The 15,270-nt window shown below is 42.2% G+C and overlaps 1 protein-coding gene across 1 annotated transcript in view; it reads right to left on the bottom strand.

Moving 5' to 3' along the window:
• The window catches only part of ntng2b (netrin g2b), a 79,589-nt gene that overhangs the window by 18,702 nt on the left and 45,617 nt on the right, over positions 1-15,270 (bottom strand). Inside the window, 14 exon segments of the mRNA XM_085464097.1 lie at positions 47-1,522; positions 1,627-1,707; positions 2,533-2,634; positions 2,724-2,819; positions 2,949-3,053; positions 3,241-3,345; positions 3,480-3,593; positions 3,766-3,861; positions 4,178-4,300; positions 4,474-4,587; positions 10,138-10,162; positions 10,164-10,225; positions 13,132-13,320; positions 14,250-14,279. Of these exon segments, the coding sequence (XP_085320223.1) occupies positions 47-1,522; positions 1,627-1,707; positions 2,533-2,634; positions 2,724-2,819; positions 2,949-3,053; positions 3,241-3,345; positions 3,480-3,593; positions 3,766-3,861; positions 4,178-4,300; positions 4,474-4,587; positions 10,138-10,162; positions 10,164-10,225; positions 13,132-13,320; positions 14,250-14,279 (2,718 nt within the window).

The raw sequence follows: 15,270 nt of genomic DNA, 5'->3' as shown, positions 1-15,270 counted from the left end.
TTAAACTATTAAATACACTGCTAATCATACCTAATATATCAGATACCTTTTCTTTCTGTATGTCCCCTTTCCTCCCTTCCATGTCTATGTTCAGATGAGGTTGTTATTCTGTGGCCATGAGTTTCATGCACATGTCCCTCAGGCTTGTTGTGTCCATGTTCAGATGCTCTATGGCCATGAGCTTCTTCTACATGTCCCCCATGCTCATGTCCATCATGGTTATGATGTCCATGTTCAGTTGTTGGTTTGTGGCCAATAGCTTCTACTAAATGTCCCCCACGCACATGGCCCTCAGGCTTGTGATGTCCATGTTCAGTTGTAGGTTTGTGGTCATGAGCTTCTTCTACATGTCCAACATGCACATGCCCCTCAGGCTTGTGATGTCCATGTTCAGTTGTAGGTTTGTGGTCATGAGCTTCTTCTACATGTCCAACATGCACATGTCTCTCAGGCTTGTGGTCTCCATGTTCAGATGCACTATGGCCATGAGCTTTTTCTACATGTCCTCCATGCACATGCCCCTCAGGCTTGTGATGTCCATGTTCAGATGCACTATGGCCATGAGCTTCTTCTACATGTCCTCCATGCACATGCCCCTCAGGCTTGTGATGTCCATGTTCAGATGCACTATGGCCATGAGCTTCTTCTACATGTCCCCCATGCACATGTCCCTCAGGCTTGTGATGTCCATGTTCAGATGCACTATGGCCATGAGCTTCTTCTACATGTCCCCCATGCACATGTCCCTCAGGCTTGTGATGTCCATGTTCAGATGCACTATGGCCATGAGCTTCTTCTACATGTCCACCATGCACATGTCCCTCAGGCTTGTGATGCCCATGTTCAGATGCTCTATGGCCATGAGCTTCTTCTACATGTCCACCATGCACATGTCCCTCAGGCTTGTGATGTCCATGTTCAGATGCACTATGGCCATGAGCTTCTTCTACATGTCCCCCATGCACATGTCCCTCAGGCTTGTGATGTCCATGTTCAGATGCAGATCTTTGTCCATGTGCTTCTTCTGCATGTCCACCATGCACATGTCCCTCAGGCTTGTGATGTCCATGTTCAGATGCAGATCTTTGTCCATGTGCTTCTTCTGCATGTCCACCATGCACATGTCCCTCAGGCTTGTGGTCTCCATGTTCAGATGCTCTATGGCTGTGAGCTTCTTCTACATGTCCCCCATGCACATGTCCCTCAGGCTTGTGGTCTCCATGTTCAGATGCTCTATGGCCATGAGCTTCTTCTACATGTCCTCCATGCACATGTCCCTCAGGCTTGTGATGTCCATGTTCAGATGCTCTATGGCCATGAGCTTCTTCTACATGTCCACCATGCACATGTCCCTCAGGCTTGTGATGTCCATGTTCAGATGCAGATCTTTGGCCATGTGCTTCTTCTGCATGTCCACCATGCACATGTCCCTCAGGCTTGTGATGTCCATGTTCAGATGCTCTATGGCCATGAGCTTCTTCTGCATGTCCACCATGCACATATCCATCAGGGTTGTGGGAGGCTTAAACACCACAACAATTAATAGTAGCTGGGAATTTCAAGTCGGGGGAACAGTCTAGCCATTGTTTAGCAAAAATATAATGCAGAAGATTATTCATATGGTACCTGTAATTTCAGCTGTTCTGTGCTCAGGTGGTATATTGTGGCTCTGGGCCTCATGTATGTGTTCCTCAGACTTGTGTTGGCCTGACAAAACACATTTATATAATCAGGAAACATTTCTGTTGTTTTTTTTCTAATATTCAGATAATGTATTATATCTGAATATACGTTGGTATAATGTATATAATATGTATAATAAATTCATATTAAATTCAGGAGAATAGCTATCTTAACCTAATTGCTGTGAATCCAGCTGCTGAAACATCAAATTGAAATTATTGTGCTCAAATACGGTTTGGTGGCCACGAGTCCCATGCAAGTGTTCCTCATTATGGTGGGAAACTGAAATGCCAATTTAGTTTGTTTTGTATTTTTTTTATGCTGGTATATTTAAAATTTAGCACTATATCTTAAATGAACCAATACACAATCTAACTGCTGAGACATTAAATTCAAATTATTTTTCTTAATACAGTTCTTCCAGGCCCCAATTTTTAGGAGGTTTTTGAGTTTTAAAAAGAAACTTGTTACTACTGTGTATTAAACTGAGAGACTTTCAGCTTTGCTTCCCACATGCTCCTCCTCCCCATGTCCATGTGATGTTTTATGACCATGAGTCCCACATTGGAGCTCAACATACTAACGGGAACTGGCAACCCACAATTGCCTTGAACAGAAGAAAAAAGCAAGTTGCCATATTTATTCTGAAGGAGACTTTTAACTTGTGGTTAAAAGTCACCTTCAGAACAGCTTCGATTCATGATCGGGCTATTGGGTTTGATTTCAGAATAATAAAAACTATAATAAATAAATACAAATACTGCTACTAGTACTAAAATTAAGCTAAAATGCTATATTAAATCTAAAAAAAAAAAACCTGCTACTACTAGATTTCAACAATACCTTTACCTTCAGGTTTTCTTTCCATATGCTCCTGCTGTCTGTGCTCAGGTGAGGTTGTTGTTGTGTGACCGTGGGCCCCATGTACATGCCCCTCCAATGTGTGGGGGTCTGACACAACACAGTCATTATTGTTAACAAGTTGTATTTCTTCTGTGTGCTGTGTTTCGCGTGACACTACAACATAAAAGATAAAGTACCTGTTGTTTCAGGATGTATTTCATTATTCTCCTCGTGTCTCCATCCATGCACATGCGAGGTTGTTCTGTGGCCATGAGTCTCGTGTGTGTGTTCTCCTGACACAATTTTCAGTCAGAACCAGAAAAAAATCTCACTGGGCAAACATTAATTTCTTCTGCTTTATTTATTAATAAAGCCCATGTTAAATCTATAAAGACTTTGTCTCCACTATGCTCTAAAAATACCTTTACTTTCACTCTCCTCCTCCTTTCTTTCCACCCCATGCTCAGATGAGGTTGTTGGTTTGCGGCTGTGAATCTCGTGTACGTGTTCCACAAAATTGTGGGGAGCTGAAACACCACAATTGTCACTGACATAACAAGCCAAAACTGAGACACATTTCCATGTCTGGCTTCTGTAGTAAATAAATCATGTTTTCATTTATCACCTGCATATTTCCTTACTCGCCTATGCCCACTGCTATATAATTCTATAGTGCATTTGTTTAGCATGAGCAGGAAGAGTGCATTTGTATACCTTTCCCTTCAGCTTTTCTTTCTTCATGCCCGTCGCCATGCTCAGGTGAGGTTGTTGTTTTGTGGCCGTGAGTCTCACGTGTGTGCCCGTCAAACATGTGGGAAACTGTCACAAGACAGGCATGAATGTGTGTTTAAATATAAAAATAAAAATGCATCTCTGCGGTTTTGCGTCAGGACACTACAAGTTTACTACAGTTAGCTACAGAGTTGCCACTACAGTGCATATAGAACTGTCACCTTTCCGTTCTTCTCCTCGTTCTCGATGCACCACCTCATGTGAATTTTCACCGTGCTCAGATGAGGCTGTTGTTTTGTGGCCGTGAGCGTCGTGTTCCTCAAATGCGTGGGAAACTGTTATACCACAGCTTTTATTCACAAAACGTCCCTCAAAAGCCTCTATAACATGTTAGTATTTAACTGTAAAAGTTGCTTAAAAGAAGCTAAAAGTCTTCTGTTTATGATCTCCAAATCGAATTGTGAACACTATGACATCATTTGGACCACTGTGCACAAAACGCAGTACCTTTGCTTTCTGCATGCTTCTCTTCCCCGTGCTGAGATTGGGTTGTGGATGCGTGTCCGTGAGTTTCCTGTACGAGCTCCTCAGACTTGTGAGAGACTGAAACACCACATATTTTTATCAACTTAACGGGAAGATGTGTAACACATGGCGAACACTACTACTATTATACACTTTAACTACAGCTCTGGTTGTCATGTATGTGTCCCTAAGACTGGTGGTGGTCTGAAACGCCACAGCTGTGATTGAAATAATGAGGAGAATTTATGATAAATACTCTGTCATTTCCAATGTATTAGGGGACCTAGGGATTGCCAAGTTTCATTTAAGTCTACAGCACATCTGCACAACAAGTAAAGTAAGGTACATAAATCTACATATGCTGTAGATTTTCGTACTTTCCACCACTAGATACCTGTCTCTTTGGATTTTCTTTCTTCTTCCTCATCTTCCTCCTCCCTTCCTGCTCCGTGTTCAGACAAGGAAGTAGTTTTGTGGCCACGAATCTCATGTGAATGTTTTTCAGACTCATGGGAGACTTAACACATCACAACCACGATTAACATAAGAAACAAAAATTTAAATACAGTTCTACTGTTTACAGTTTTTGTTTTTTGCTTTAAGTTACAAAGTGCAATCTACTTACCATGCACACCACTAACTACACTGAGCTACTAACTACAGTCGCTACACTTCATACACAAGGGATACCTTTTCTTTCCGTTTCTCCTCCTGAATGCTCCTCCGTTTTCTCCCCATGCTCAAACAAAGATGTAGCTTTGTGGCCATGAGTCTCATGCAGCTGTTCCTCTGACTTGTGGGTTTCTGACATAATCCAAAATATTCATTTGCAGAAAAAGCAACAATGCAAGATGTAGTTATTAATTTGATCTATTCCAAATTATCAAATTAACATACATAAAGAGTCACATCTTGATTCAGCCTGTTTCTCTGTTGCCTCTTAAAAGATGAAAGAACTAAAAGAAGAAATGAAGGCATCTGATTGCCCTCGTTTAATTCCACCTGATGAACTTAAAAGTAATCTTCTGGATTTGGTTGGTTGGATTACCGGTTGGGTTACAGATTATGTAAAAGGAAATATAGCTTTCTAGTCTGGAAAGTGAAGCCAACAAACGTCAAAACGTCAAGTTATCGACTACAAGAAAAATCTTCAAAACGGGACACAAATAAATAGAGTGACGTCTTCCTAACTATGTCCATCTTTTGTACTGTCCCAGTGTAAAATCAGCCTGAGTTAGTTTTCATTTACTTTTCCAATGGGATTAAGTCCACAGGACCTAATAAAAACACAGTCTTATCTTATCAATCTGTGAAACCTAATCTATATTTCACTTTTGAGAAATCCAACAAAGCTACCTAAATGTTCATTTTAACGACTTTCTTTTATAATTTAAATATAACTACCATACACAAGGTTTTTGGCTGGTTGACCTTTATCAGGTATATAGTTAATGTCCATACTTTCACTAACACCACACACACACACACAAACACACACACACATCCTCCTGAAATGTTTCAATCATCCAGTCAGAACTTAAAGTGTGATTAGCACATTTCACATGTATGTGCCATTAATCAGAATATTATTTTAAAAAACCCAAAGCATTAGACTGAAGCTAACCATAAATAACATCTATCCAACCCTTTTCTTACCTGCACAGAAAACATCACCAAAATAGCCTATACTCATTAGCAACAACACCATGGCAAAGATCTTTCACAAATTTACACAGTTTTTTCCCACATATTCAAATATATAAACCGATGAAGACGAAATACAAATATCAAGTAGTACAAATAATTACCAACTTGTTCATAAAGTGACTTCCTACCGAGTTTTAATTAACATGTTGCAGAAGTTTTCCGCCAATGCACCTGCCGTCTATGCTGGTGCGCAGGTATTTTTTAGCTGATTGAAAGAGTTTCACACAATAATCGTCAGAAACCTACCTACAACACTTTTTATTGAATCAGCCTTCTATATTAAATCAAATGCAACCTAAATCTAAACATAATGTAACAAACATGTTCAATTAAATTCAGTTTTATTTATATAACTCGAAAGTACATTACAGTATTTGAATTCTTTGAGCAAATTTAAGCTAGCGCTAGTTAATCTGTTTAATTGCATAATGCATTTGGGTTTAAATTGTGTTTCTTTTTAAGCCTAAAACCAAATAAATGTACTGGAGCCAACATTTTGGATAAGCTTAATGACAGCCTGTCAGCGAGAAGCGACATTTAGATATATTTCTGCTTCAGTTAAGAATCATGAGCTGTCACATTTCTATCACAAAACCGAACACTCAAAGAAATCGAGTAATTTACTCCACTTAGTTAAAGAAATACCCGTCTTTTCAAATATTCTCTCTGTTTCCTCCTCCTCTTCCTCCCTTTTCTGCCCATGCTCAGAGGACGTTGTTGCTTTGTGTCTCATGGAAAGACTTGTGGGAGACTGGCACGCCGCAAACACAGTTACCTCACAGGATGCCCATTCTTGTTAAGCTATTTTACAGGCACCTATCCTCGACAACCTGAACAATAAGAGCTTTATAATTAGGCTGATACTGCAGTGGGTAAAGATTTCTGATATCGTCTGCCTGCTTTCCCCTCTTCCTCCGAGACCTTGTTTTCCTCTTCTCTGCCTTTCTCTCTGTCAGATAGCGGATTGGCCCATCAGGGGCCTCAGCCCTGGGCTTGGGAAAAAGCTTTTCACTCTGGGTGTGAAAGAAATGACATGCACTTCCTTTTATCTGAATGTCATGAAATGTTCTGACTGCTTTTGCACTCGTTCACTTTGTTCCCTCGCATAATGGAGGAGGATGATCCACCTCTGCTCTTGTTGTCTTTTTATCATATTAAACTAGAACTATGACTATTCATGAGACGCTATGGATATCGGAGCAAATTCTTCTTATGGGTGGATTTCCTTGGTTTTTAGATCTAACGTGCTCTCTGTTGCCACAGTCACACAAAACATCTCAAATCAATACCAGAGACACATTCCACTTTTGCTGCATTTATAATTGTCACTCGCTCCTGCTTTTCCTTTTTCGAGCATTTTCCTTTGTATATTCCACTTTCCCAGAGGGGTTTATGCCATACCCAGAATCCTTTGCTTCAAGTTCTTAGGGCTAGAGAAGAGAGATGTAAAACTAGTTCAGTTTGTGGATCAAACCACCTCCAGCTTACACCTTTTCCGTTAACTGCACCACAGAGCGGCACAGTTCAATAAATTAAAAAAAAAAAAAAAATCCACCACAGAGATGGTTAAAAATACAGATAGCCAATCCCATAATGTGACCACACCGTGCACGTGATCGAGGGACTAATGATCACTAGACCGCTAGAGAATACATTTCTCCTGCATGCCTCCATCTGTGTTCCCCCCCTTGAGGTGTTTTTCATGCAAGCAATGTACGTCTCCAGTTGTTCTTGCCCAGAGAGAGGGGCATCCTGCAAGCGTCCCCCGCTCCCCTGCGGAGCATCCCCCTTCAGGCAATCTCCCGCCCACATCGCTCCTCCTCTTCATCCCTCCCTCTCCCAAGGGCCTCCAGGGAGACGGGACGCCAGCAGCTGTTCTCAGAGCACCCGGGATCGTTTCACACAACTGGCACTGCGCCATCATTACATCTCATCATAGTAACCCCTGCCTACCTCTACTCGTGTCCTACTCTGGCCCCACATCTGTCACAGCTGTGTGAGTGAGTGAGAGAGAGCGCACACACCGGCTGATGAACTCTCTTGTGGGAAAGCAGGATTCTGAATCACAGTTGTTTCAACTGGCTGATGTAGCACAGCGGTGAGCATAAACGCATTTAATCTCAGTAACCCGCGCTGCCTTGGGGGGGTAGGAGTGATCCGAACCATTCTTGGCATTAATCTCAATCAGCTCAGTTCGAACCATCTGACAGGAGACGCTGGCAGCCGGAGCCTTCGGTGTTCCCCCTTTGCTCCGCGCTGACTGAAAGAAGGGCATGTGTAAGAGTCAGTTGGGCTTAGTAAACCATGACAGTGATGGAGCTCTTCATTTGCTTCCTCACCGGCAGGTTGACGCTGTGCCAAAACCAGCAGAAAATGACCCCAAACGACACGGGATCGTTTTCATCTCGGCACTATGCACAATGCTTCCGGCAGTCTTTTTAAAGAAAAATGTGGTGCAGTGAGTTCACATAAATTTGGGCTCAGTCTCCGATCCTCTGATGCTCTGCAGTTCTCTCTGTGACTTTAAATGATGCAAAGACGATGTCGGCCGAACTAATCCAACTTTCTGTTTCTTTCTGTAGCTTCTCACACGCTCATTCACCCACATTAAGTGGATTTCACTGTCAGCACCTAAACTGAGCAAGGCTTCAGACATATGATATAATGGTGAGCGTAAAAGTGATGGTAGCTTGTGTATAAAAGCATGTTAGGCCTGAAAATTGCCCATTTTAAAAGACTTTGACACCCTGTAAACCCCATCACGCTGGCTGTAAAACGATCTCATTCTAAATTAGATTACTCTCATTTCTGTGGGCCTCCATTCTACTCTGTATCTACTGCTATCTATGTCTTACTGTGCCTTAGCTCTGAGCATTTATCCCCAGTTTTAACACAGCTCGTGTGATGGTGTGTCAGCAGATGGACATCGGGCTCCTCTGTGATCTTTTGTCGGTGGTGGCGATGATGTTGATCGACCGCTGAGCCATGTGCAGAGTTCTTCAGGACTAGATGCGACAGATGCAAGTGTTCGGGGATTGTTTCTGAAGGCGTAAACTCCTCTGGTGTCAGGGGAACTCTGCGCTGCTCTGGCAGAGAGGATGGTGATGGAGGGTGAACCTTTGTTGTAATATGAAGTGTGTCAGATTCTCCCGTGGGTATCAGTAGAGGCTTAGGCGCAGCGCTGGTGGGTAACACATTGTGTGTTAGCGGGGCTGAGCTCTCTGTAACTCGGGTTTCTGCTGGTGGAGCTCTGCTGTCTGTTGCATCAGTTGCATGAGGACGGAGAATGTAAATGCAATGAGGAATGTGCAGGCTATGGCATTAGCATAAGAGATGCTGCCTCAGATTGTTTATCCAAAGAAAGCCTAGCGCTCCCCCCCCTTTTTTCCCTTCAAATGAGCACATATACGCGCACACACACACTCACACACAAGTATGCGCACGTTCACACACGAACGGAAGTGAGAACCCGCAATGAAAGTGCGATTTCACACTGCTGAGACAGGCTAAACTCAAAAAGCTGTTCCACAAACCCTTTCTGTGCTGAAAATTGTGTCCTTTCTGGAAAACGCTGTGACTGCTAAAAGGTGTGACTATTGTTAATGCGGTTGTAAAATGAAATCACACAGTGTTTGTCAAAGTGTATTACGCCGTTTTCTTTGCACTTACATGGATGTGTCCGTATGTGTTTGCACACACTCAGCTTTGTCGTCAGACAAAAACAATGACAAATAATGGCAACGCTTATCTCTCACCTTCAAAACAGCTACAAATCAGTTGCTGGATCACTATAAATGTAACACAGCTGCACAGAGGTGCACCAGATTGCCACATAATCTAATTATACGAAACTGCATTGAAACCGCGGAAATGTCCGGGTTGATCGTCATGCTATTTTCCACTTAAGTGAATCATCAGTAAGCAGTTAATGAGAGAGAATAACTGAGTGGTAATACTAGCTGCGCGGTTCCTCTACACTTCACTTTATTGCATCGTTAATATATTTATTTTGCAGTTGGTTTATTTATAATAATTTAATTAAGACATATATTGTGTATGTTTCCATTGAGCCATCCATCCATCCATTCATTTTCTCCGCTTATCCAGTTCAGGGTCATGTGGGGGGTGGGTGGGGATTGGAGCCTATCCCAGCTACCACGGGGCAAGAGGCGGATACACCCCTGGACAGGTCACCAGTCTGTCTCTGGGCTTATTGTGTGTTTGTAGAGTGTAATACATGTAAATACAGGATTATTCCCCTTACAGATCCAGAACAGTCAGATACTTTAAACTTCCTGTATGATGAGAACAAGATCAAAGCTTCTTTGTAAGATGTTTGGTGAAAAGTACATCATAAAACTCATTCTACATTCTACAACAATGTAACAAATCTATTTCTGGAAGGACAGTAGGCTGTCCAGTTCCACAGAGAGGTTTGAAAGCAGAACCGGGAAAGGAATGGAGAAGAGGAATCTGGTAGGTTTTAAACTCGGGCTAGCAGTGGATTTTGAGTATGAGGGTTTTGAAAACTCTGAATCAGATGTAAAGGAAGGCATTTTAACCATCGCACTCATAGCTATCAATCCTAATATCACTCTACTGCAATCGAAACTAAACTACATTAAGTGAGTCTCACACGGCGCCTACCTTCACTTGTATTGAAATAATGGGGGGTTTAGAGAGCTGAAATGTGATTTTCCGACCCCAGAAACAGAGCTGTGGAATGTAATAGACTCTGTATATACAGAAAAAGGGTTAAAAAATTAAAAAATAAGTCTTTGTATCATTTCCAGCCATGCAACAGTGCCACCACTCTCACACATAATGCATTGGCAGTCTAAGCTGATTCATTTTTAAATCCCTTAATATGTGCCTGTCTGTCTGCGCAAATGGACTCACTAACTGTCCCATGACACACTCTTCCATGCACACACCTCGCCTCAGCGCGCGTGCTGAAGCGAGCATGTAGTGTCTGCTGGCGCGCACTGGCATTTTTATGCATTTGCATGTAATGAGATCATTTGTCACTTCAATTAATGTAGCCCGGGAAAAAAGTATAACAATAATTTTTAATGCCACCTGTCAGTCTTAGCATTCTCATCATTTATTACCGGAGTGTTAAACATTGATTTAGAGTCACACTAATGAATACATTGGGATTCATAGGCGGTTAACATTTTGCCCGAACACCTGACGGTGGCAGAGCGCATGGATGTTATTAATATGTCACATGATTTTCCAGACATGATCCAATCTCTCCAAGACCAAGGCCAAGTTCAATCTTTTCAAAAAATGCAAGTAATTCAGTAGAGTAATGCATCATCAGTGTGTGTGTGCACACATGGTCATCTGCATGTGCGGTTCAGCATGTGACAGGTTATGCTTGTATGGCTCTTTTTCAGCCCAGAGGATCTGGTTTTGGATAAACGATGGAGTCATGGGTCACGAGGGGTCATGCGTCTGGATAGGTAGATGTACGACAGGGTTTGGGGATTTTGGTTTCTCCCACCAGCCCTCCCCACTCACCAAACACCCATCTGTCCAGCTGACCAATAGGCAACGGGCTCATTGGATCAGAGCCTCTTGCCAATGCATCGCTAATCCTTATCTGAGCATGCTCACTGACTTAACTGGGGCAGAGGCACGACAAAGGCTGCGACTACTATAACATCCTGTCCAAGCATAAGCTGCTGTAATGTTTTTTAAAAGGTACATCTGCTCGGGAAGCACAGAACATATTAAAAATACAACTTATCATTGTTTGATTTTACATCAAAATCAATGAATAACTAAGCCTGGATTTTCATTTTTATATTCATGGAAACGGTAATAGTATTGAAAATATTGTTTATATAACCGGCTTTTTATGTGGATATAAAAAAAATCAAGCATTATAAGTGGGAAAAAGTTAAAGTATGTATTGTTACTTTTAACCTGGAGGTTTTAAAAAGGTTCTTAAGATACACTTAAATAAGATAAATGAAATAACAGTTTATGCTGTATTATTCAAGACTAATGGTGTTATTTGATCTAGATATTAAAGTCAGGACCTTCAGTTACATGATATAATAAAACCTGTGTGTGTGTGTGTGTGTGTGTGTGTGTGTGTGTGTGTGTGTGTGTGTGTGTGTGTGCGCGTGTGCGTGTGCATCAGTGTGTGCATGTACAAACAGTAGTGGCGAACACTCTGTGAGAATGGAACCTAAGACCTGAGATCCCTGGGAGGTGAAGGAGGGGATGAAGATGATTTATGGGTTTTACTGAACTGCACCATATGCTCGCCATAAATCTAAACACACCTGCTCACAAACACACATTCACATGCACTTACACACACGCACACACACACAGATAACAGAGGTTTGCTCACATCGGGGTCAGATTCAAGCCAAATACATTTCTCTAAAGCTGAGATTAAAAATAGGCAAGAATACAATTCTACAATAGGATGATCTTTCACGTTGGTCTACCAGAAGTGTAACAGAGCAGTGTTGTATATTTTTTAATATTGCTGCATATTGTACATTTATATCTGGTATGTACAGATAGAAGTCAAGCAGAAACAACTTTTATGTATTAAAACTTGAGCCACTCCTCAGTTCTTGATATTCGGAACTTTTTCAGGATTGTTTTGCATGGTGAATCACAAGCTGAAAGTATTTTTTTGCATTCATAATTCCATCATTATTGACAAGATCTTCAACACCTCTGATTTCACCGCAGCCCCAAACCATGACACAGCCTCCACCGTGTATTACATCACATTTTATGTTCTTGCAACAGGCTGCTACAAACAAAGTCTGTAACACAACACACTGATAACACTGGTTCAATCCCTCAGTCCAGTGTTTTTTTTTTCATTGCAAAACATTTCTCCAATTGTTAATTCAGTATTTTGCGTTTTGTCTGATTAATGAAAGAAAAAGAATGAAGTAAATGATAATAAAAGAAGCTGTAGGTTGAGGCCCCATTGGGAATGCATTGTATTGCTTTATTGTAGCATTATGACTAAATTTAAAAGTCTACGTGAGATATTCTGTAAAGTTTGTGTCCTTCAAACAGGACTTTAAAAGGCTCTCTGAGGGTTGTAGTCCTGTTTATGTAATGTTAAAGCCCCTGTCAGGCTCACCTAAATCAAAGCAAATGAGTGGGTTCTTTGAGTTCCTGTCGTCAGCCAAACAACAAAACTGCTGCGCTGTTCAAAACATGCTCTTAATGGATTTCCTTAAGACCAAAAAAAACTATCACAGCTCCTCCCACTTTCTAAGTGCTTTCCTGGTACAACATGAGAGGTCTGCTGCTTACCAAAATAGCAGGATTTAATTTAGTATGAAAGCAAGCCGCGCTTTACAGGCCACTTTACCGTACAGTATATCGAGGCGGCTGACCGAAATGTTCACATCTATCCCGGACTGCTCAAAAATCATTCAATCTGAATGAATAAACTCTGAATGACCTTGATGACCTTGCTCTCAAGATAAGACAACCAGCTTTTAACATTACCATTAGAGACAGGCCGAGCATTAACACCACAGAGGCACGTTGCTCATCAGAACTGCTTTTGCATCATATTGAGGACATACTGAAAAAGTATAAAGCATCAACTTTCAATCTACCTATTCCTAATCTACTTTGTCGCACCTTCCTGAAGTGGTTTGTGGGTAACAGCGGGAGACCGTTCAGCTTCAGAGATGGTTGTGGTTGTTTCCACGTCGCCCTCGGGCCCGCCCTCACCTTCAGTTTCACCCTTAGTTTCAACTCCAGCTTTCACCTCTGTCCCGTCATCAGCTTTGGGAGCGGTAAACGTCCTAGATGAAGTTTCTGTTGTGGCTATTTGGCAACAACAAGTACAGATCTCCATTAATAAACAGAAGCTAAATGTGTGGGTAGGCTGAAACTGGAAAACCGAACCCGTAATCATCCCATTAGCTAGAATCATTATTTTCTTTGATAAATAACACCAATTTTTTTCTTTTCATTCTCTAACTAACCAGACAGTTGTGTCTAACTGTCAGAGGAGACCATTTAAAAAAGAAGGCTTCTGCAGTGCAGTCCAATTGCTCAGTCTATCCATGCATCAGCCTTTACTGTTGGGCCATGTGGAGAAAAGCCCAGTGCTGTCAGGGTTGATGTTGCCACTTTGCCGATCGTTTCTGTCTAACAGCTCGGAGGCTGCGAGTCTCTCCACAGAGAGAATCCCTAATCAAATTCCCTTTTATTCCTGCCTCCCCACGCTCCTCACCCGGAATCACACTGCATTACAACACACTAACATATGCCCACATCCTTCTCTCCCTTTTTGTTCTCTCTCTCCCTCGCTCAGCTCCCTTTTCTGCTCCATCCACCCGCCGTTCTCTCACTCAGCCCTCTCTCATCGCCCCTTTTCTTCAATCCATCAACAGAACTGTCTTTAGTCTAAATAAAAAAAACAGCAGAACTGTGGAAGAAATCCTCCTGTGCAGGTTAGTGTGATGTGTTGGGATGAAAGGACATGGGCGACAGAGAGGCCTATTAATAATGAAGCACGCGGGGCTTCAGCTGGAGCAAGTGAGGAGAGGAGATGCAGAGGGGGGGAAGAGGAATGACTGAGTCGAGAGCCAGCTGAACATCACAAAGAGAGAGAGCAGGGTGGGGTTTAGGAGATCCAGATGGCGAGGTGTGGGGTTAAAACAATGCAACAAAAAGGGGACCGAGACGAGACAGGGAGAGAAGCAGAGTAGAATAGCACTTCTTCTGCTTCGCTTTGCATTATTACTTACTAGAACCAGAGGGGGAACCAGCAATTGTACCTGAAAGAGAATAAGAAAAGGGAAGAGGATATGAGATGAGAGCTTGTTTATTTATGCATTCAGTTTGCCTAAAGACTTGACTCTGCCTCAGTCATCAGACTCAGGTGGCAGAGAGAGCTAAAGAGCTGCTCTGCAAAAATAAAGGCTTGTTTTGGACTACCTCTCAAAGTCCTGAAGTAATTACTGAACCCGCCTCCTCCATTCTTCCTAATTTTATCTTGCTGCTCTCTCTCTAATCCCCATATTCACGGGCGCTCATCACATATGGATGTTTTAAGAGAGCACTACCACTTTGCTACACTCGCATCAAAACTTTCGCCTCTCTTGCATATTTTTTTTTCCCCGAGATTGTACTAACAGTTAGCCTAGCCCGAGCATGCATAATGCAATCTGTAGAGGCTCTTTCGTGAGCCGTGGCCGTTTTGTGTAGCATTTCGACGGAGCGAGCTGCAAACATTTGAATTTTTAAAATTCCACTAATGGGATTCAGTTTAAAAAAAAAAGAAAAAATGGGCGGTGGGCTCGGGAGTTGCGTCGGTACCATTAGAACTGGGTCGGAAATGTCAGGCAGATTTAAAACAAAAGGCTAACAATAGAGCCATTCTCTGCAGTGTGTTTGTGTGTGTGTGTGAGTGCACAAGTACAGGTGTGCAGTTGCGGGTTTCTGTGTGCATCTCTTGTGCTCCTAAGTGTCTCAGTGTCTGTTTGGAAGGAGAAAGGCTAGGGAGGGGCTGCCCTAGATTATTATTTTATCATATCTAGCTACTGTAGCTGGCTACTGAGAGGATTTCCTCCCCACACACTCCCACGTCATGACACGGCTCTGATGTGCTCTCTGCACAGAGGTGACAACAACTCAGCCTCTTCACCCTTTTCTTTCTTTTCCAGCCTGCTTTTATGCAGGACGTCAGAGTGATAGAAAACCTCTTTCATAAGTCTGCAACGATGGAAGCCACGGTTCAGATTGCTTCCGCAAAAAGTAGTCTTACAG

This window comes from Copadichromis virginalis, linkage group LG7 (genome assembly GCF_057382275.1).
Source record: "Copadichromis virginalis isolate Kocher_CV1m ecotype Utaka linkage group LG7, C_Virginalis_male_GT1.1, whole genome shotgun sequence".
In the NCBI taxonomy this organism is placed as follows: Eukaryota; Metazoa; Chordata; class Actinopteri; order Cichliformes; family Cichlidae; genus Copadichromis; species Copadichromis virginalis.
The sequence above is the reverse complement of the archived record's forward strand: the minus strand, read 5'-3'. Positions and strand labels throughout refer to the sequence as shown.